Source organism: Oncorhynchus nerka, linkage group LG28 (genome assembly GCF_034236695.1).
Source record: "Oncorhynchus nerka isolate Pitt River linkage group LG28, Oner_Uvic_2.0, whole genome shotgun sequence".
Lineage (NCBI taxonomy): Eukaryota > Metazoa > Chordata > Actinopteri > Salmoniformes > Salmonidae > Oncorhynchus > Oncorhynchus nerka.
This window is the reverse complement of record NC_088423.1, coordinates 38,256,487-38,280,503: the sequence shown is the minus strand read 5'-3', so window position 1 is coordinate 38,280,503 and position 24,017 is coordinate 38,256,487. Positions and strand designations below refer to the sequence as shown.

The window sequence follows — 24,017 nt, the reverse complement described above, 5'->3', positions numbered from 1 at the left end:
GTTAGTTGCTCAGTAACAGAACAAAGAAAATAAAAACAATCTGCTGCCTAAAGTAAATGTACTGTGATTAAACTCCAGCATATTATGACATACACTGTATATTTCTCTCCCTTCTCCCAGAAACCATGGTGAGCAAGGAGAGCAGCAGGGTCGTGCTCTCCAACTCAGAGTCAGATTCAGAGACAGGCCCGTCACATAGCTTGGAGGCACAATACGGTCCTGACGGCAAACAGCAGGTGAAGAAGAGGAACAAAGCCTTACAAGTCCGCTTCAAGGATATCTGTGACGCCCAGAACGAGCAGCGGGCAGGGGGGCGAGGAGCAAGGTCCATTTCCTGTAAAGTGGCATACAGGAAGTACATGGCGATGCCTGCGCGGCGCTCCATCCCCAATGTGACTAAGAGCACGGGTGTTCAGACGTCACCAGACCTTACGAAACACTACCAGACTTTCCCCTTCGAGCGAAAGAAAGGACACACCATCAAACACACGGCCTTGGTGGAGGACTACAAGGGTCAAAACAATGGGTTTTTGAGTGACTTGAAAGGTCAGGACGAGGCAGTGAGTTTAGAGGAGTGCTCGTCATCTCAGGGTGCAGGGAAGCATGTGCGGCAGACGCAGGCACTGCTCCACCACAGGGACGACAGCAGTGGCACAGAGGATCTGTTATCCGGTGCCAACTGCGTAGACGGGCGTGCATGCCCGGACCCCTCTCTCCTCACAAAGGACACAGAGTGCTTTGCAAATGACCCAACTCCCATGGGAGAGCCGGAGAACCAGGCTTCTGGCGTGAGGACCAAACACAAAGTGTTATCCAAAGTGGACACGACGGGTGCCAACCCTTCCGCCAAACGCCAGTTAGCAAACTGCGAGGAACTCTTACAGGACACAAGATTAAAGGTCACAAGTCCTGTTGCCTGGAACTCCCTGACGCAAGTGGAAAGTCTAGGCCTAGGGAGTCCGTCGGTGCACCACAAACGCAAGAAGGCCATGCAGCCCAATGGACAACAGTCTCAGACACTGCCCCACCCCCACAGTGCTGGCTGCTCTGTGGTCAAGGTAAAGGCACATCAGTACCAATCAGGGACTTTACCAGCCCCAAGGAAAACACAGTCGGGCCTGGAGGATCAGGCTTGCCCTCCAGGACGGCAGGGTGCCTGTCAGCAGATAGTGCCCTTACCTGGGAATGGGGATATTAAGGGAAAGCTCCAGGCCATGGAAAACCTCATCAGCTCCAGTCAGGAGACCATCAAGGTTTTACTGGGGGTCATCCAAGAGCTGGAGAAGGGCGAGGCTCAAAGAGAAGGGTGAGTTGAACCATCCACCATGCATCAAATGTGCCCAAATTCCTCAAGGTGGGAGTTTGACTCTAGTTCTTACTTCATAGGAGGGTGGTTTGAAAATAAAATATATAGATTTTTAAAGATGTATTTTGCGGAATTGCCTTCTTGAACATATTAACTTTCATGTGCCTTGATTACAAACTAGTATGTGATCTGTAAATATGGATAAAACATTTAAATTACGAGCCTAGTTTAGCCAAGGAGAAAGCACTGAGCTATATAGGGAGAAAGACAGGATCCTTCCTGGTCAGCCATGATTGGCTGAGATAATGGAGGGACTGAAGATGCCAAGAGATGAGTCCTGATTGGTCTGTCATGTCATAGGCGTCTGTCTATAACAGAATGGGGGCTTACATGGTCAGTTTATAGATAATCTTGGCTATCACAGATTTTTGGAAAGATATACAGTTGAAGTCGGAAGTTTATATACACCTTAGCCAAATACATTTAAACTCAGTTTTTCACAATTCCTGATATTTAATCCGAGTAAAAAATCCCTTTCTTAGGTCAGTTGGGATCACCACTTTATTTTTAAGAATGTGAAATGTCAGAATAATAGTAGAGAGAATGATTTATTTCAGCTTTCATTTCTTTCATCAAATTCCCAGTGGGTCAGACGTTTACATACCCTCAATTAGTATTTGGTAGCATTTCCTTTAATTAAATTGTTTATCTTGGGGCAAACGTTTCGGGTAGCCTTCCACTTGCTTCCAACAATAACTTGGGTGAATTTTGGCCCATTCCTTCTGACAGGACTGATGTAACTGAGTCAGGTTTGTAGGCCTCCCTGCTCGCACATGCTTTTTCAGTTCTGCCCACAATTTCTATAGGATTGAAGTCAGGGCTTTCTAATGGCCACTCCAATACCTTGCCTTTGTTGTCCTTAAGCCATTTTGCCACAACTTTGTAAGTATGCTTGGGGTATTTGTCCACTTGGAAAACTCATTTGTGACCAAGCTTTAACTTCCTGACTGATGTCTTGAGATGTTGCTTTAATATATCCACATAATTTTCCTACCTCATGATGCCTTCTATTTTGTGAAGTGCGCCAGTCCCTCCTGCAGCAAAGCACCCCCACCACATGATGCTGCCATCCCCGTGATTGACGGTGGGGATGGTGTTCTTCGACTTGCAAGCCTCCCTGTTTTTCCCTCCAAAAATAACGATGGTCATTATGGCCAAACAGTTCTATTTTTATTTCATCAGACCAGAGGACATTTAACCAAAAACATATGATCTTTGTCCCCATGTGCAGTTGCAAACCGTAGTCTGGCATTTTAATGCCGGTTTTGGAGCAGTGGCATCTTCCTTGCTGAGCGGCCTTTCAGGTTATGTCGATATAGGACTCGTTTTACTGTGCATATAGATACTTTTGTACCTATTTCCTCCATAATCTTCACAAGGTCTTTTGTTGTTGTTTTGGGATTGATTTGTACTTTTCGCACCAAAGTACGTTCATCTCTAGGAGACAGAACACGTCTCCTTCCTGAGCGGTATGATGGCTGTGTGGTCCCATGGTGTTTATACTTGTGTACTATTGTTTGTACAGATGAACGTGGTACCTTCAGGCATTTGGAAATTGCTCTCAAACAGGATCCAGACTTGTGTTGGTCTACACTTTTTTTCTGAGGTCTTGGCTGATTTCTTTAGATTTTCCCATGATGTCAAGCAAAGAGGCACTGCGTTTGAAGGTAGGCCTTGAAATACATCCACAGGTACACCTTCAATTGACTAAAATGGAGTCAATTAACCTATCAGAAGCGTCTAAAGCCATTGCATAATTTTCTGGAATTTCCCAAGCTGTTTAAAGGCACAGTCATCTTAGTGTATGTAAACTTCTGGCCCACTGGAATTGTGATACAGTGAATTGTAAGTGAAATAATCTGTCTGTAAACAATTGTTGGAAAAACTACTTGTGTCATGCACAAAGTAGATGTCCCAACCGACTTGCAAAAACTATAGTTTGTTCACAAGAAATTTGTGAAGTGGTTGAAAAACGAGTTTTAATAATGACTCCAACCTAAGTGTATGTAAACTTCTGACTTCAACTGTAGCTATGGAAAAATTGTTGCTACATCTCTCAACAACATTGCTGCCCTGATTTTAGCTGGTGCTATAGACAAAGCTCAGTTGTGAGAGATTACTTTCTGTTGTACAATTCCATGCTGACTCGTGTGTTTGCATGTCAATTGTTGAAGAGATGGGTGGCGCTAAGAGAGTGTGAACAATGCTGAATGGCCGTAGACAAGGAAGAGCTCTCTAGCCATTGTGATAATTGCAGCAAAACTTAAAAGGGCTTTTTCTCAAAGTGGGTATCCAAGTTTATCAACTTTAAAAGCTGCATTACTTTCCCATTACTTTCTCCAATTGCAGTGTATGCCAAACCATTTTGCACTATTCAGGTTCAGACATTAACGGGGCCAGTAAAAACATGTTGGCAAATGGATCTCGTTGTGCCAGTAACTTTTCAGAGCATTTTCGCATTCCAGTTCAACATCTGTTGCAGTCTACCATTGAAAACCATTAAAGACTACACACAGAAAAGTTATGCTATTGGTTTTTGAGGTATATGATTGGACACTCATTCAAGCACCACCATGTTCCCGCGAGTCACAACTTCTCGAGGGCTCGAGCTGTACGTGAGTTGACGCAAGCTGTCCAGAGCAAAAAGAAGCCATCAATCTACACGAAGAGCTTATTTATTTGAGTTTTTTTTTAAAGTAAACTTTCAATAGTGAACATACTGTACTAGCAATATGCTGGCTACTGTTGATAGTGTGCTAAAAGAAAGATACAAAAAGACACCTAGCATTTGTCTTGGCTAGGCTACTGTAGCCATGTTGATATCTGTTTTGACTTAAAGGGCCAGCATCCTATTTTCTTATGTAAAGAAAATCTCTAAATTACAGACACTAGTGTATGTTAGAAATAAAAATGAATGAATTAATACAATTAATTAAACAATGCAATTAAAAAAAATTGAGTAATGGGCTCCAATGCGTTTTAAAACTACACTATGACAAGAATTACTCTACACCCGCAATAGCATTTGCTGAATATTTTTATGTAACCAATACAATTTGATTTGATGTCCCAAAAAGTCCAAATTCTGTCTGGGCCAGTAGATTTTTGGCCAACTGAGAAAAAAGTAAACATTGGACCCTGGTTTTATAAACTGTAGAGAACAGTTTGTCAAAAAAATGCAATAATCATAGGATCCTGTAACCAGTCACATATGGAATTGACATAACTGACATACTCAAGTGAGTACATACATTGTGTGTGTGTGGTTCAGTCATCACTGAGATTTGATGTTCTTGGTAGTCCTGCAGCCCTTCAAACTGCTGTGGTATGTGTAAGCTAAATTGAGCTTGTGAATACATACATCAAGGCTATCTGTGTCATCTCATTCCAATAGCAAGGAAGTAAGTGGTCTCTGATTGAACTGTAGATATCATTAAGTATATTTGCTCAGTTGTACAGAGGTACTAACAAGTGCATAAAGTTTATGTGCCAATTCCAAAAGGCCAAACCTCTTCATCATTAGACAGAATGCAGAAGGCTGTCTGCTCTGCTCCATCACTACAATCCAGAGTGGCACAAAGCAAATTGCATTAAGCCTTCGCCACAGCCACCAGAGAACACGGTACCCCTGATGTCGCTCCTTGAAGCCTAGTTTAAAAGGACCAATTATCAACGCATCATAAAGCACTGGCTTTCATCTCCTCTGAAGTATGGGCTCATATGGCCCTTTAGTATGTTTGACCACTATTATTAGAGCCTGCTCGTCACCACAAGGCCCCAGTATCTCAGCTCCCTGCCAAGCCATTCTAAAGCTGTCTGTCTTCAAAGTGATGGTCACAGATTTCCGGTGGAACAGAATAGTGTCTGAAAGCCAGTCTTATTCTCACTGGGATAAAGGCATTACAGTATGTGGATGGATTTCTCAGGTGAAAGCTCTGCTTTTAGAGCACACAGTGAGGTGGAAGTCAGCGCTATAGGGACAGTGAGGATTTCTTATTTGCACAGTGAGGACGAGCAAATAACACCGGAGTGAGCCTGTGCCAGCAAACAGTGGCACAGCTTAGAGATGACTTATAGTGTCAGAGCTTAGAGAATTACTTTCCGACACAGTGTCCTCACATAAAGTCATCCGGCCTAACACAACATTGGTACATTGCTAGATTAACTGAAAATACAGTTCAGTGAATACAATTGTAGTTTAGATTTACAGTAGACGATGCTGTGCTAGAAATGTGATGACCTTGATTATGATGGTAACACTCAAATATCTCAACAAAAAACCTCCCTTCTTTTTGTGTGACTCAAAGAGTTATTGTGTATTCAGGCGTTCAACTCCACATTCAAGAGCAACCTCTAAGGTGACATGGACAGATGAACTTGGTGACCTTGCATTCCCATCTGCAATTTTGATCCATCCAAGACAGATAAGGTCATCCTTATGACATGGTGAGCAGCAGAGTTCAACCCCTCTAGTTCTCATCCATCATCCCCCAGTGACAATAAGCAATTACATGTCCTGGTGGACCCAGTTGACCCTTCTGCTTTCCAGATGACCCCTCCCTACCAGTGGAGGCTGGTGGGAGGAGCTATAGGAGGATAGGCTCATTGTAATGGTTGGAATGTAATAAATGGAACGGTATCTAACACATCAAACATATGGAAACCACATGCTTGACTCCTTTCCTTTCATTCCATTCAAGCCATTACAATGAGCCTGTCCTCCTATAGCTCCTCCCACCAGCCTCCACTGTTCCCTACACATCATGAATGAGAAATCCCAACACTGCCACCAACGTATGTGACATCCCAACGTATGTGACATGAAGGACGGGACTGTTGACACTATGAGACTACTAGAGAGATTTATATAGATGCCATCAAATATCCATGCATGCTCAGTTCACACTTATGTCTGATTACTGTAAGTATGCCTCAGGAGCAGAATGTACATACAATTGTGCCGAAGATGGAGGAAGCATAGCAATCTAAGTAATGACAAGACAATACAGGGCGGAGACTGGGCTTTAAGGGCTCTTTGGAATGCCATAAAGAAGACAGACAGCATTTGTCATGTTGATTGTCTTTTGCCTCCCTAAATCTAATTATTTTCTGAATACATTCAGTTGGATGGAGCACAGAGAGATCACATATATAGATTTTTCTTTATTATTCATAAACATGGTTAATAATGCAGTAGTTCTGTTAGAAAGTCTGGTGAAAACAATATTATGAAAACCACTTGTACACTGTGTCATAAGGATAGAGATGAGCATATTACATCTAGTGAGTATGTCTATTACCTGGCCAACCCAATCTCACAAAAGACTAGCGTTATTAACACAAATCCATGTCAGTTTGGAAAGTAGATAAATGAAAATGAAATAAATGCATCATCCATTCTTTCACCTCTCCCCAGGCTTTCCTACCGAACGGGACAGGACACAGCCAACTGTGACACGTGTCGAAACAGTGCCTGCATCATTTATAGGTGAGTACTTGTTTGCAGCTTGTTTACAGCTTGTTTACAGCTTGTTTACAGCTTGTTTACAGCTTGTTTACAGCTTGAAAGGTCACTTACACCTGCAATGGAACAACATGGCATGAGAGATGCTTATATGTACTGTATGTGTGAGGTGATATACTGTAATGTGGCAAACCAAGTGCTAAGAGTCAATTAAGTAGAATGTGTTTTCTGGTAATGAGTAGAATAGAATAGTTTACTGAACTCAGAGGATATCATTATTATCACTGCATGGTGTTAATGGTATTACATGAAGTATTAATGGGCGTAGCTCGATTGTGAAACAATAATGACAATTGATAGAATACTTCTGTCAGAGGGAGATCAATTTATTGAGCACCATCCACGTGAATCTGAGGTGGAAATAGATACCAGGAAATGGTGTGACTGAGATCAATGATAAGTTCACTGAAGGAGAAGAGAACACTCCTATCTGGGTCAGATCAATTCTGAAAATAAACTATTGATATCCTATTACAATTATGTATAGACATCCTCAACTCTTATTTCAGAATCTGGTGAGCATTTAAATAGAGGAATGTAGTGAATGTAGAAAGGAATTAACACATACACCGAATTAGAAGCAGCAAATTGAGTTTAATTTCTAGATGCAGGTTCTGCCCATATAACATTGTCATGGTTGAAGATAATAAAATAAAGAAAGAAAACTATAGATGTTCTGACTTCTCCACTCGTCTGAGAGATCTAAATGATCCTCAGGCTGTTTGCAAATGTGTTCACACTGTGACTCCATTTTTCCCAAGAGTCTAATTCCTTCACTTTGCCTTCAGAGACAAGAATAAAAACATCCATCTCAGAGATCGACTCCAATTTTTAAACAATATACAATATTACAGAATATACGGAAGCATACCATCTGAATCATGGTACTGAGCCTTCAAAGTTTGTCACCATCAAGATGTTAGTTGTTTTTGTACCCTAGTGTGCCAGCAAGCACCTTCCATTCAGCAAGCTGCTTCTTCAGCTGTACGGCTTGTTCCAGCCTTACAGGCTGGGAAAGACTCACAGGGGAAAACACAAGATAGCAGGGTTTGTGATGTCGCAAATAAACACCGTAACAGAGACTGCTATAGCAGAGATCTAAATGTAAAAAGTGAACCAATTTCAACAAATACTTTCATGTCAATTGTTTGCACTCATTACCGTCATCTTAGTAAACGACTCATGCTTAAGTACATACACTATATCCATGAAAAAACAGCATGCATTTAAAAAAAAACTTTGGCTAAGGGAACTTCTAAATAATTTGACCAGGTATAGACTCTAGTCTAGTCCCCAATTACTAGAGTTGATATTAGATGTTAGATAAGGTCTCTAATGCTAACAGAGTGACCTGAACATTGACTGGTTATCATCTAGTTGTCCTCTCAAGAGGAAGCTTCTTACCGTGACTAATGACTGGAACATGACCCAAGTTATCACTCAACCAACTTGAATGTATATCAATAGTAATGGATCTGTGACATCCACTTACAGTTGAAATCGGAAGTTCACATATACTCAAGTTGGAGTCATTAAAACTCGTTTTTCAACAACTCCACATATTTCTTGTTAACAAACTATAGTTTTGGCAAGTCGGTTAGGACATCTACTTTGTGCATGACACAAGTAGTTTTTCCAACAATTGTTTACAGACAGATTATAATTCACTGTATCACAAGAACAGTGGGTCAGAAGTTTACATACACTAAGTTACCTGTGCCTGTAAACAGCTTTGAAAAATCCAGAAAATGATGTCATGGCTTTAGAAGCTTCTGATAGGCTAATTTACATAATTTGAGTCAATTGGAGGTGCACCTGTGGATGTATTTCAAGGCCTACCTTCAATCTCAGTGCCTCTTTGCTTAACATCATGGGGAAATCTAAAGAAATCAGCTAAGACCTCAGAAAATAAATTGTAGACCTCCCCAAGTCTGGTTCATCCTTGGGATCAATTTCCAAATTGCTGAATGTACCACATTCATCTGTACAAACACTAGTACACAAGGAAACACATCATGGGACCACAAAGCCGTCATACCGCTCAGGAAGGAGACGCGTTCTGTCTCCTAGAGATGAACATACTTTGGTGTGAAAAGTGCAAATCAATCCCAGAACAAACGCAAAGTACCTTGTGAAGATTCTAGAAGAAACAGGTACAAAAGTATCTATATCCACAGTAAAAACGAGTCCTATATTGACATAACCTGAAAGGCCGCTCAGCAAGGAAGAAGTCACTGCTCCAAAACTGCAATAAAAAATACAGACTGCGGTTTGCGACTCCACATGGGGACAGAGATCGTACTTTTTGGAGAAATGTCCTCTGATCTGATGAAACAAAAATAGAACTGCTTGGCCATAATGACCATCGTTATGTTTGGAGGAAAAAGGGGGAGGCTTGTAAGCCGAAGAACGCCATGCCAACCGTGAAGCACGGGGGTGGCAGCATCATGTTGTGGGGGCACTTTGCTGCAGGAGGGACTGGTGCACTTCACAAAATAGATGGCATCATGAGGTAGGAAAATTATGTGGATATATTGAAGCAATATCTCAAGACAGTCAGGAAGTTAAAGCTTGGTGAAAATGGATCTTCCAAATGGACAATGACCCCAAGCATACTTACAAAGTTGTGGCAAAATGGCTTTAGGACAACAAAGTCAAGGTATTGGAATGGCCATCACAAAGCCCTGACCTCAGTCCTATAGAACATTTGTGGGGAGAACTGAAAAGTTGTGTGCAAGCAAGGAGGCCTACAAACCTGACTCAGTTACACCAGCTACCAGCTCTGTCAGGAGGCATGGGCCAAAATTCACCCAACTTATTGTGGGAAGCTTGTGGAAGGCTTCCTGAAACGTTTGACCCAAGTTAAACAATTTAAAGGCAATGCTACTAAATACTAATTGAGTGTAAGTAAACCTTTGACCCACTGGGAATGTTATGAAAGAAATAAAAGCTGAAATAAATTATTATCTCTACTATTATTGTGACATTTCACACTTCTTCGGGATCAAGTGTCCCTTCCACGGGACGGTTGAGCTAACGTAGGCTAATGCGATTAGCATGATGTTGTAAGTAACAAGAACATTTCCCAGGACATAGACATATCTGATATTGGCAGAAAGCTTATTTTTTGTCAATCCTTCTGCACTGTCCAATTTACAGTAGCTATTACAGTGAATGAACACATGCTATTGTTTGAGGAGAGTGCACAATTTTGAACATGAAAAGTTTTTAATAAACTAATTAGGCACATTTGGGCAGTCTTGATACAACAATTTTAAACAGAAATGCAAAGGTTCATTGTATCAGTCTAAAACATTGCACATACGCAAAATCGAAATTGTACTTGGCTGGAATAATACATTATGGCCTTTCTCTTGCATTTCAAAGATGATGGTACAAAAGAAATACAAAACAATGTTTTTTTTCTTTGTATTATCCTTTACCAGATCTATTGTGTTATATTCTACTACATTCCTTTCCCATTTCCATAACGTCAAAGTGTTTCCTTTCAAAAGGTACCAAGAATATCCATATCCTTGCTTCAGGGCCTGAGCTAGATTTGGGTCATTTTAGGCGAAAATTGAAAAAAGGGGGTAATCCTTAAAGAGAATGATTGCTGTTTTGAATTTTGTGCGGAAGGGGTGGAAAACGATTGTTAAACATCATTAATGATCAGCTACCAGGTATTGACAACCTAGATGGGAAACTACTGAGAATGGTAGCAGACCTTATAGCCACCACTATTTGCCATGTCTTTAAACAAAAGGAGTGTGTGTGTCCACAGGCTTGGAAGGAAGCTAAAGTAATTCCACTGCCTAAAAATAGTAAAGCCCCTTTTCCTGGGCTCTAACAGCCCACCAGTCAGTTTTCTGCATGTTTTCAGTAAACTGATGGAGAACAAATACAATTCTGTTTTTCAAAGAACACGTTCACTAGTGACTTTCAGCATGTATGTAGTGAAGCTCACTCAACTTGTACTGCACTGACTCAAATGACTAAAAAATTTAAAATAAGATGTTTTTTGGATGTGTATTGTTAGATTTCAGTGCAACCTTTCAGTGCAGCCTTAGATGTTATTGACCATAATTTGTTACTGAAAAAACAAACTTTTTATGATTTTACATCACCTGTCATCACATGGTTGGAAGGTTACTTATCCGTTAGAACTCAGAGAGTATTCTTCAATGGAAAATTCTCTAACATCAGATATGTACAGTATAGAGTACAGTATCCCTCAGGGCAGTTGCCTTGGGCCGTTACACTTCTCTTTTTTGTTATACAAATGATTTGCCACTTGTCTTACAAGTGATGACAATGATGACAATGTATGCTACTGACTGCACACTCTACACAGCTTCATTAAATAGTACCCAGAAAACACCAGTCTCAACAGCAACAATGAAGAGGTGACTCCAGGATGCAGGCCTTCTAGGCAGAGTTGCAAAGAAAAAGCCATATTTCAGACTGGCCAATAAAAATAAAAGATTAAGATGGGCAAAAGAACACAGACGCTGGACAGAGGAACTCTGCCTAGAAGGCCAGCAACCCAGAGTTGCCTCTTCACTGTTGATGATGAGACTGGTATTTTGCGGGTACTATTTAATGAAGCTGCCAGTTGAGGACTTGTATTTCTCAAACTAGACACTAATGTACTTGTCCTCTTGCTCAGTTTTGCCTCCCATGTTTCTTTCTATTCTGGTTAGTGCCAGTTTGCCCTGTTCTGTAAAGGGAGTGGGACACAGCGTTGTACGAGATCTTCAGTTTCTTGGCATTTTCTTGCATGGAACAGCCTTCATTTCTCAGAACAGCAATAGACTGATGAGTTTCAGAAGAAAGTTTTTTGTTTCTGGACATTTTGAGCCTGTAATCGAACCTACATGCTCCAGATACTCAAATAAGAATCTGATGCTCCATATTTATTGCTTATTTAATCAGGACAATAGTTTTCAGCTGTGCTAACATAATTGAAAAAGGGCTTTCTAATGATCAATTAGCTAATCCAAGTTTACAATTTTAAAAGGCCATTGGAACACAGGAGTGATGGTTGCTGATAATGGGCCTCTGTACGCCTATGTAGATATTCCATTTAAAGAATCTGGTGTTTCCAGCAGCAATAGTCATTTACAACATGAACAATGTCTGCACTGTATTTCTGATCAATTTGATGTTATTTTAATGGACAAAAAAATTGCTTTTCTTTCAAAAACAAGGACATTTCTAAGTGTCCCCAAACTTTTGAATCGTAGTATATACTAAATAATATGTGTGAAATTTGTTTTGAAATAGAATGGACCATTATCATGCACCTGTATCGAAACAGGGGCATCAACGCACTTAAACTGCGAATGGAGGATGCTTTTCCCGTGGTTCATTTTCATGCCAGCCAGGTAGGCTATACTCCTGTTGTAAATATAAGCAATTTGCTTAATATTAGGAAAGTTGAGAAGTAAATATTGTAAGCCTATAGAAAGCTGATGGGATCCTTCTCTGTTTAGAAGATGCCATCACTCTGTTTTCTCGCACAATTGCATAGCCTATAGAAATGTTGCTCAACATGAGGTCATGGGCTCTCAGGAAGTGTTTGATTAGATTTTTGATTACATTTGTATTGATGTCAGAATGATTCGAGTGACAATTGAGTGCTGAGGACCAGGCATTTAGCAAGTTTGGTAGGCTACTAATGACCAGCATCAGCATCAGACCTTGGAGAAGCCTAATTACTGTGACTAAACGGTCACCTGGAATTTGTAGGCCTTCATGACTGATCATCGCTGGTGTGGGGTCCCGAGCGCTCTGGAGCAGGTTTTCATCAAGGATCTATCTGTACTTTGCTCTGTCGATCTTTCCCTCGATCCCGACTAGTCTCCCAGTGCCTGACACTAAAAAACATCCCCACAGCACGATGCTACCACCACCATGCTTCACTGTAGGGATGGTGCCATGCTTACTCTAGACGTGATACTTGGAATTCAGGCCAAATAGTTTAATCTTGGTTTCATCAGACCAGAGAATCTTGTTTAAGTCATTTAGGTGCCTTTTGGACAACTCCAAGCGGGCTGTCGTGTGCCTTTTACTGAGGTGAGGCTTACGTCTGGCCGATCTACTGAAAAGGTGTGATTGGTGGAGTGCTGCAGAGAGGGTTGTCCTTCTGGAAGGTTCTCCCATCTCCACAGAGGAACTGGAGCTCTTTCAGAGTGACCATCGGGTTCATGGTCACCTCCCTAATCAAGACCCTTCTCCCTCGATTGCTCAGTTTGGGTGGGCGGCCAGCTCCACAAAGAATCTTGGCGGTTCCAAACTTCTTCCATTTAAGAATGATGGAGGCCACTGTGTTCTTGGGGACCTTCAATGCTGCAGAATTGTTTTGGTACTAGATCTGTGCCTCGGCACAATCCTGTCTTGGAGCTCTGCGGACAATTCCTTCGACCTCATGGCTTGGTTTTTGCTCTGACATGCACTGTCAACTGTGGGACCGTATATAGACAGGTGTGTGCCTTTCCAAATGTGTGCCTTTCCTTTCCATGTCCAATCAATTGAATTTACCACATGTGGACTCCAATCAAGTTGTAGAAACATCTCAAGGATGATCAATGGACACAGGATGCACCTAAATTTAATTTGGAGTCTTATAGCAAAGGGTCTGAATACTTATGTAAATAAGGAATATGTTTATTTTTTTATAAATTAGCAAAAATGTCTAAAAATCTGGTTTTGCGCTGTCATTATGAGCTATTCTGTGCAGATTGGTGAGGGTAAAAAATGCATTTAATACATTTTAGAATAAGGCTGTAATGTAACAAAATGTGGAAAAAGTCAAGGCTTCTGAAAACTTTCCGAATGCACTGTATGTGGACCCCAGGAAGAGTAGCTGCTGCATGTGCAGTAGCTCATGGGGATCCTAATAAACTAAACTAGAAGTTAATCTCCATTTTAACCTGAGTTAACGTAATCAGTACCTAATCAATGAATGTTCTCATCCAGACAAAGCCTCTCATTTTGTTCAGCCCTGTTCTCTTGTTGTGTGCGTAAATAATGCTTCATGTAACAGCCATGGTGTCAGAGTAAGGAAATTGACATGCAGGAATGATTCATGTAATGATGTGCTTTTTCTTGTACCTTAGTCTCATGAGCAATATGTTCCCTCATGAGCAATATGTTCCCTTAGTGGTTAGAGCGTTGGACTAGTAAGCGGAAGGTTGCAAGTTCAAACCCCCGAGCTGACAAGGTACGAATCTGTTGTTCTGCCCCTGAACAGGCAGTTAACCCACTGTTCCTAGGCCGTCATTGAAAATAAGATTTTGTTCTTAACTGACTTGCCTAGTTAAATAAAGATTTTAAAAAATAGTAATAATAATTTCTTAAGCGATGATCTATAATCTGAGATAACTAATGTGACAAATCACATTTGCTAGTACAGTATCTAACTGAAGACTAGTATGGCACGAAAGAGGATTTGAAATGATTCAATTCCTACCATAAATGCTGCTATGCATTGCTTCGTGTAGTCTTCCTGATTTACAAACTACATAATCTAATTAGTTAATGTATGAGCTGTTGTATGCTAACAAAGTGATTACAGCCATTGATGTCTCACAATGATTCAACAAGAATGCTCCTGCTTATTTGTGATGCTATGCATTTGGTGTGATATCATTATGGGATTACTTAAAATAAACACAGTTTCCACACTAATACAAGAATGCATGTCATAACAGGAAGAAACAGAACAGATACAGGATGTAGGCTTTTACGTGGGTAATACTGTATGTATGTAGGCAGCCTCATGTCATTTGGGTATGTGGAGTATATGTACTAACTAAAAGAACAAACGATGTGTTGAAAAACACTTGTAATTCTGGGAATATAAGAGGGGATAACCATATCTACACACTTTGCTCCTTTATTCATGAACCTTGGTTGGAGATATGTAAAGATGTTACATGAATTATGAATAGCTTTGCTTCAGTAGAGGTTGATTGTAAGTGAAATCCTGAAGTGGTGTTTGATTTAATTCACAAGGTCACATAGAAGGAAGCAAATAATATACTGTTTACCAACAATGCAGATTACTTACAGTACATCACACCATAAACACTATTGGGACAGATATACATAAATCAAACAAACAAGGACTAACTAAACAATGTACAGCAAGGAAGGATAAAGGGCAGAGAAGGAGCCAGGAAGGATAAAGGGCAGAAAAGGAGCCAGGAAGGATAAAGGGCAGAGAAGGAGCCAGGAAGGATAAAGGGCAGAGAAGGCGCCAGGAAGGATAAAGGGCAGAGAAGGAGCCAGGAAGGATAAAGGGCAGAAAAGGAGCCAGGAAGGATAAAGGGCAGAGAAGGAGCCAGGAAGGATAAAGGGCAGAGAAGGAGCCAGGAAGGATAAAGGGCAGAGAAGGAGCCAGGAAGGATAAAGGGCAGAGAAGGAGCCAGGAAGGATAAAGGGCAGAGAAGGAGCCAGGAAGGATAAAGGGCAGAGAAGGAGCCAGGAAGGATAAAGGGCAGAAAAGGAGCCAGGAAGGATAAAGGGCAGAGAAGGAGCCAGGAAGGATAAAGGGCAGAGAAGGAGCCAGGAAGGATAAAGGGCAGAGAAGGAGCCAGGAAGGATAAAGGGCAGAGAAGGAGCCAGGAAGGATAAAGGGCAGAAAAGGAGCCAGGAAGGATAAAGGGCAGAGAAGGAGCCAGGAAGGATAAAGGGCAGAAAAGGAGCCAGGAAGGATAAAGGGCAGAGAAGGAGCCAGGAAGGATAAAGGGCAGAGAAGGAAAACTGCTTTGATAGAGGCAAAAATATTTTTATCTTTATCAATGCACTGATCACAGAGAGACAACAGCTTTACGCTGACCCAGGTCTAGAATGCATGATAATTATTCTCAAAATTTGAGATTATCCATAGATAGCTCTCAATCCTTAAAAAGGAAAATACATTTTCCACTGGAAGTGCCAGGATGTAACCTAAACACAGCCGTTCCATGAAAAGTCTATGCAAATGATTCATTTTGTTATTAGAAAAAGGCCTGTGGAATATATACAAAGGAAATGATTATCATTCCATCTGTGTTCAATAGGTTTTTCAGCTCCTAAATTGTGTGCCTCTGCATTTTTTTTTTACTGTCCTTGAATAGGACTTGGGAAATGAAAGCAAGACGACCATCTATCAAGTGCTATCTGTCTCTGCCAGCGCAATGGGCAGTAAATATATCAAAAAACTTTGCAAATGGTCTAGTTCGTTTTTTTCTCTGCAGTATCCCCTTACTCCATCTTGCTGATTTACACACTGGATTGAGTGTCACACCCAATCCCCCAATATATATTTTTAAAGTCTACAAGGCGAATGATGATTCTTTCTATGAGTGTTTACCATTTTCTTAGATCAATAATGTTATCTACTTCATATGTTACAGTGTATACTTTGTTTAGCCATTCGTTTTTTACTATTCTTTATTTTCTGAGATTTTTGTTGATTTCTTGAACTGTTACGTTAGGACTGTGGCTTTCAGCTGTGTGAATAAAAATAGATATCCAACCTAAAATGGACAAACAGTAGAGGTTTGAGTAGACAATTCTTTGTTATGACAGGCCTATTCCTGCCAGGGCCTGTGGTGGTGACTCATAGTGCTGATAGGGCAGCCAGCAATAATCACCTTGCTGGGCAAACCATTCTTTGCTTCCACTTAATGAGCTGGCCTGGATACAGTGAGCAGAATTAATAAGAGCCAAACTAAAAAAAAAGTCTGAACCAAACGGCCAATTATTCCTCAAACTTGGACAGTAACTGCTCATTGCCATGATTAGCAGCAGCAGAGATGTGGCCTCTAATTCCGAACAGCAAGTCAGTTCCAATATGGCTAATCAATCCATGGCTTGGGCTCCTGCAGGTGCCCATTTGAGCTGAGGTAGTCAATCTACAAGCCCTACCCAGAATTCAACTCCCGCCCGACACTCCCAGCCCCTCCCTCTTGTATACTGCAGCATCCAGTGCATGCTACTGATACGAACAGAGCAGAGAGAGAGACAGGGGGGATGGAGAGGGAGGGAGATGAGAGAGAGAGCATAAAGGCCTCACTGCTGTAGTCACATCACATCCCATTGAAAAGCAGGCTGGGGAAACAAATGCAAAAAAAACCTGAGAAAACAGTGGATGTAAAGATTATGGCCCAGAGTGTCTAACCTCTGCTCCATACAGTTCCCAGCCATGCTAATGTCCTTCTGGAGCTTAGGGCTCTATTCAGTCTGTATCGCTGAAGTGTTACTGATTGCGCAATAGAAATGTAAAGGTAATTTCTGATTGAGCCGACATATGCTGTGTTTACCATGAATGCAGTCACCACCAATTCGGCAACATTGATTTTAAATTTCAATCATGCTGTAACACTGAAATTCTTCGATACGAATTGAATAGATTCCTTAGACTACTTAGTATGGCTCTGCAGTAACATCAACAGTAAACAGTCTAGGGTCTTTGCCCATATTCCATACCAGGTGAGCACAGATGAAAAGCCTGATTTCTGATGCACACCCACACGGATTGGGTTACTAGTTCTAGTTCATAATGCATAACATAGGTACAAGAATCAGAATTCAAAAAGAAGGTGAGGGTTGAATCTTGTTTGCAGAGATTTTTTATAAGGCTAATTTGAGGCTAATAACGACTTCACAAACCAGTGCTAATACAGTTCCTGGTTGTATGAGTTGGGTTTAATGAAGATGTTCTATAATTACTCTTAAGAGCAAGTAGCTAACTGGGTTAGCGTGTATGCCCCCTGCTTTTAGCAAAGATGCAGTAGTTTCATTGGTGTTGAGAGGGCTTGTAGTATCGATGTGTTCAATAAAGTATGTGTCCGTCATTCTGTGTGCACATGACTGTGTTACTGTAAGGCAGTCAACCATTAAATAGAGCTGGACCTTAGCTGACATTTTAACAAAGAAGGTACTATCAAAATGGCACCTTGTCAGTCAAAGATATATATGTTCAGTGGTTCCAAGTGAGTCATTTGTACTCTGGTGATATAAATAAATAAACGTAGGCAATTGAAGTATATTAGTTGGATATTTTTATTTTTTATTTCTTGGGGGGGGGGTGCCTGCACCATTCATGTCGGTAGCCCAGAAGGAAAGAGAAATAAGGAGCATTGTATAATATACTGTATTCTGGAGGTGATATGGGAAGGGGAGAAAATATTGAGAACATTTACATCTTCATTTAGCAGATTATCAGAATAAAACCTACAGTAATAGTAAAGTAATGTGATACCACACCATCAACATTATAGAATTATAAACCAACCAGAGAAGGAAGACAGTGAGAGCATGTAGGAAACAACATCTGCCATCACCACCCTCCAAGGAAGAACAATCATTAAACAATGTTCACTCCACCGGGATCACAGCTAAACAATCAGGCACCAGTGATCACACACACAGCTATTCACAGACCGTAGCTAGACAGATGATTAATCTGCTTGTGAATGATTGAAAATGCTATACCCCATCTCTAGCTGTCCCAATCTGTTGAGAATGAGATGATCTGAGATCCGTGGTCTTTGTTTACTCAGTCACCTGCTCCCCGGGGCCACCCGCACAGTACAGTGTGCCTCGGGCTCCCTGATGAGCCAATTGTCCACAGCATACAGTAATTGCAGCTCTCTGCCAAGTGATTCATTGCTTAATAAGTGCCAAGACCATTCCATAGTGTGCTGCGCTGTTGTGCTTTGTGCTGTTTTCTAGCGAAAGCTTGGCATCAACAAGAGCCCTGAAATGCTGAGCTTTCAGAATGGCTCTAGAAATACTGGGTAATAAGAGGACGTCTTCTGTACATATACAAAGCGTGCAACTCATTTCAAAGTTGTGGCAATTCAATCTTGATGGAAGTAAGAAGCAAGTGACCGATGTAAAATCTCAACAACCCAAAACAGAGGTACAGTATGTGCTGGCACATACTACATCATTGAAGTGCTCATCATTTAACAATCCTGTTTTGGGGGAAAAGTTCAAGTATTAACTAGCTGTATATATTCAAGATTGTATTTATAGTCACATGTATATTCCTGTAATCAGACCTTTATTGATTGATTCAATCTCCTGCACCGCCAAATGCCTGTCTGGCACCATGTATCATTTTCTCTGAAGGTTGTCATAGAGTTGAATAACTGACACTTATCTTAAGGGTATGGACACTTCCTAAGATTAATTCTGTCATTTTTGAGCAGAGCATCTCCTTCAGAAAACTAATTGGACTGCCTGTCATGCCGGTGATTGGGAAAAGGGCTGAATAGGGCATTGTACATCCATCTGTCTGCCTACACTGTGTATACTTATGTTTGACCTTGGAGGGTTTCATGTCATTTCAGAAGGTTTGACTCCTCTTTAACTTCCATCTGTTTGACTGGCAAAAATATGCCGCTTCAAATTGTTCTACACTTTCAATAAAACAATTTATCAACTATAAATAAGATCAGTCTTAGACAACATTGTGTGATAAGGTTAATGTTACTTGCCTGTTGGAAAATTACACTTTCTGCTACTGCTACTATTTCTACTGTTGCTTCTAGTACTGTACAACCACACATTGCAATCTTCAGAGAATGGATGTTTTTGATTAAATTGCAGAGGCCTGGAAAATATAATGACTCCGGGGGAAATATTTTTTGTCAACATGTATTAAATTGGCAGTCAGGTATGACAGTATGAATCCTACTTTACTCATTCCAAAATAGTATTTTCCATATTTATTACACATGCCAATGGTAATACGTGAAGAAATAGATTAACTTAATCAATAGCTATAGATGTAGTACGTCTGGGCCTGCTCGGGTTGTGAATGATTTAATTTGGTTGGGATAAAGCTCTGTGGTTCTCCCAGCAGTGAGAGATTTAGTCTCAGTGCCCGAATGGAATCGGATGATGGCAGCCAGGGATTACAGCAGAGGATGAGGAAATCAGACATCAGAAACGACTCACATCCCGACTACTAGATGGACATACTGTATCATGTTAGGGAATACCCTTCACTATGCACTGAAACATACAGATGTTCATACTTTTTATATACATTAGTCTGATGTCACATCCAGTACATTTCAGTGTTAGAGGAAATTATTTGTGGTGCTATGAGAATTATCAGACTGTACTGTGCGCTTCCCAAACAATCCATCTGGAGTCTATGGCTAGCGACTACCCTGGATTATCAACGGACAAATTGAATGCCGGCGAATTGGCAGTACTCCTGAATCATATTATTAACTTAAAATCACTTTTATGGGATCAAAATCCAATGTACCAGATTGTTTAGAGTCATGGTTCATATTTGAGCTCCTTCATTCATGTTCAATTTGTGATACCCACAATTAAGACTGGTTTGAATGTTATTAAATCTCTTAAATCCTGGTACTCTAAAAGCTAAACTGAAATAGGATTGAACCGTCTTTCCACAGTAGCTTCAAATTCTAGTGTTTTCCGTCTCTAAGAGAAGGAAAATATCACAGAACATTTGTGGCACCTTAAATGGGGAGTATGTGGACACCTGCTCGTCGAACATCTCATTCCAAAATAATGGGTATTAATATAGAGTTGGTCCCCCCTTTAATGCTATAAGAGCCTACACTCTTCTGGGAAGGCTTTCCATTAGATGTTGGAACATTGCTGGCGGGGACTTGCTTCCGTTCAGCCACAAGAGCATTAGTGAGGTCGGGCACTGATATTGGGTTGGTCAGGGTTCTGTGCAGGCCAATCAAGTTCTTCCCCACCAATCTCAACAAACCATTTGTGTGTGGATTTTGCTTTGTGCACAGGGCCATTGTCATGCTGAAACAGGAAAGGATCTGCTGCCAAACCGTTGCCACAAAATTGGAAGCATAGAATTGTCCAGAACACCATTGTATGCTATAATTTAAGATTGTGTTTTATTATATATTATTGTGTTAACTCAATGTTATTGTGTTGTTTGTGTTGCAGTGTGGAGCTGGACTTCAAGCAGCAGGAGGACAAGTTACAGCCCCTGATTAAGAGACTGTGTCCCTTGGACAACTCTCAATACCCTGCTCTGCCTTACCCCCACGAGGTGTTCACTTCAACCCCCAAACGCAAGTCCAAGACAGAGTCCAAAAAGCATGGTCGCTGGAAACTCTGGTTCCTTTAACTTAGAGAAGACCTTGGCTTTTGGAATGGACTTTTGGATCTGTTTTTACACATCTATCTTCCCTCAAAGGGATCTATCACAACAGTAGATGTTCTGCTCCAGGCAACGGATAATCTGATAACAGTAAATCATCTAAATCAGGATTCTAAGTTGGAACTGCACTAGAAATCAATGGGGGATTTTTTTTTAAAACAATCTTAGCTCTGCCAAGCCTTCAGTTTTTGGTTCAAAACCGGAGAAGGTCAACTTATACCCTGGCTAAAGGTTAGCAGAACTACATGGTGGGACTGGATATATTTTTGTCATCATGAAATGTAGCCCACAATATGAAGATGGATATTATTTATTTACCGGGCAAATGTTTCTCTCACTTTTTAAAAATGATTTCCAATGGCACACCTTTTTGGTCTCTGCCTGACCAGAAGAGGAATCACCATGTGGAAGGCCTGTTTCTCTAAAAATATACTTTAATCGTACATCAGCCTGTTGGAAAAGCACAAACATTTGGAGACTGAGAACATCATGGAAGAAGAAGTTATATACAGTACATTACACTATATTAGTGAACCGACTCTACATGAACCCTTCTTGCCTCTTCTCTCCAGTCTTGAGAGAGCCCAGTTACTCTCTCTCCCCTTTCTTCCCCTTTCTCTCTTTCCCTTTTTCTGTCTGTCTGTCTCGCTCTCTCTCTTTCTCTTTCTCTGCACACAGACATGCACTTCAGGAGTATGTAAAGGAAGATTGCGATATATGGGATCCTAGACTGCTTTGTTTTTTAGAAACAGGATATAGTCAAGGTTATAGTTCTGTTCTAATAGCTGTTCTAATCCATCAATGTGCAGAAATAGGGGTTGAATCCAAGATTTGACTCTTGCATAAAGAAAAAAAAATAGACTTATTTTAACATATTAAAGTTTGTTGATTATATTATATAACATATTAAAGTTTCTTATTACTGTGTTATTCAACATGCAGCAGACTATTTTATGAAAATATGATTGAATTTCAGTTGAAAAAGTAAGCATGGTTTTGACACTTCTTTATCAATTCCCACACACAAAGCTGTCATTGCCTTTCACTTACACACAGGTTAACATCTCACTAACTTACTCTAACCCACAGAAAGGAAATGTACTGTAAGGACAGGACGAAATGCATCAATATTCTCTCTGGAATATGCATTTCACATTATAAACTGGGTGGTTCGAGCCCTGAATGCTGATTGGCTGACAGCCGTGGTATATCAGACCGTATACCACGGTTATGACAAAGCATTTATTTTTACTGCTCTTATTAGGTTGGTAACCAGTTTATAATAGCAATAAGGCACCTCGGGGCTTCGTGGTTTATGGCCAATGTACCACGGCTAAGGGCTGCATCCAGGCACTCCGCTTTGTGTTGTGTGTAAAGAACAGCCCTTAGCCGTGGTATAATGGCCTTATTGCTTAATTCTAACTCACTTGGCTCAACTGATCATCATCACAGACCATATGGCCCTTCACGTAATGCCATAATTCTGCAACTCACCAATAATTTTGATTAACGTTGATCAGCACCAAACACCTTTGCTTACTATCTCCTATATGATTACATTAGGGGTGGAATCAACTCACGACCCAGAAGTAGCAATCCATGCACTGAACTTACAACAATAAAGAAGGGCTATTTACAGTATACATAAGCATGTAGGGTATTCAATCTTTATATTTCTAGGCCTTTGACGAATAGTGACTTTGGATCAGATGGATTCATTTGATGTAGCAACTTAAACCATCCACTTATTGCACCTAATATTTATAGATAATAATTTAAATCTCACAGAAAAAATGTCACACTGACAGCAAGTGATTCAATCACACATTTGATCTTCTTGACTGGGTTACCAGGTCCTTCAATATTACTGTACAGATGGAGGAACTTAATTTGAGCCAGTTTGCTACTGAAAGAAAATACACCTGCAGAAATAGGCAATGTGAATGTGGATTATAATGAATTACATTTTTTTGTAGGGGTTGATAGATTTTTCATTAGGGCAAATCAAGTATGACATTTTAAAGTGGAACTTACAAACTTTAGAAGCCATTTTAAACATCAAATACACAAGTATACATTTCTTGCTGTGCAGGAAAGTTCTCCGCAACAAAACAGTGATCAAATGAAGATCCTACATCTGTAGCATATTGAAGGACAGACACATAGCTATACCTTAAGGAAGTGCAATTCATTGATTTGCAATATTATGCATTTTGTACTGTTTTTACCTTAAAACAAATGCATTTTCAATAAAACCAATATAATTGTAAGAGGTGTGCTGACATTATTCTAAAGTATACTATGTGAATTGCAAGGCAGTGACAATATGACGCAACACAAAGTTGACGGAACATACAGTTGAAGTGGGAAGTTTACATACACTTAGGTTGGAGTCATTAAAACTAGTTCTTCAACCACTCCACATATTTCTTGTTAACAAACTATAGTTTTGGCAAGTCGGTTAGGACATCTACTTTGTGCATGACACAAGTAATTTTACAGACAGATTATTTCACTTATAATTTAGGGTATCACAATTCCAGTGGGTCAGAAGTTTACATACACCAAGTTGACTGTGCCTTTGAACAGATTGGCTAATTGACATAATTTGAGTAAATTGGAGGTGTACCTGTGGATGTATTTCAAGGCCTACCTTCAAACTCAGTGGCTCTTTGCTTGACATCATGGGAAAATCAAAACAAATCAGCCAAGACCTCAGAAAATAAATTGCAGACCACAAGTCTGGTTCATCCTTTGGAGCAATTTCCAAACGCCTGAAGGTAATACATTCATCTGTACAAACAATTGTGCGCAAGTATAAACACCATGGGACCACACAGCCATTATACCGCTCAGGAAGGAGATGAGTTGTGTCTCCTAGAGATGAACGTACTTTGGTGCGAAAAGTGCAAATCAGTCACAGAACAACAGCAAAGGACCTTATGAAGATGCTGGAC

The 24,017-nt window shown here is 40.5% G+C and overlaps 1 protein-coding gene across 1 annotated transcript; it reads left to right on the top strand.

The window, feature by feature from the left end:
- Positions 1-125: 125 nt before the first annotated feature.
- LOC115112693 (inhibitory synaptic factor 2A-like) lies at positions 126-23,310 on the top strand. Its single transcript, XM_029639721.2, has 3 exons — positions 126-1,306; positions 6,783-6,854; positions 20,844-23,310. The coding sequence occupies exons 1-3, from the start codon at positions 126-128 to the stop codon at positions 21,025-21,027; spliced, it is 1,437 nt and encodes a 478-aa protein (XP_029495581.1). The 3' UTR covers positions 21,028-23,310.
- Positions 23,311-24,017: the final 707 nt, after the last annotated feature.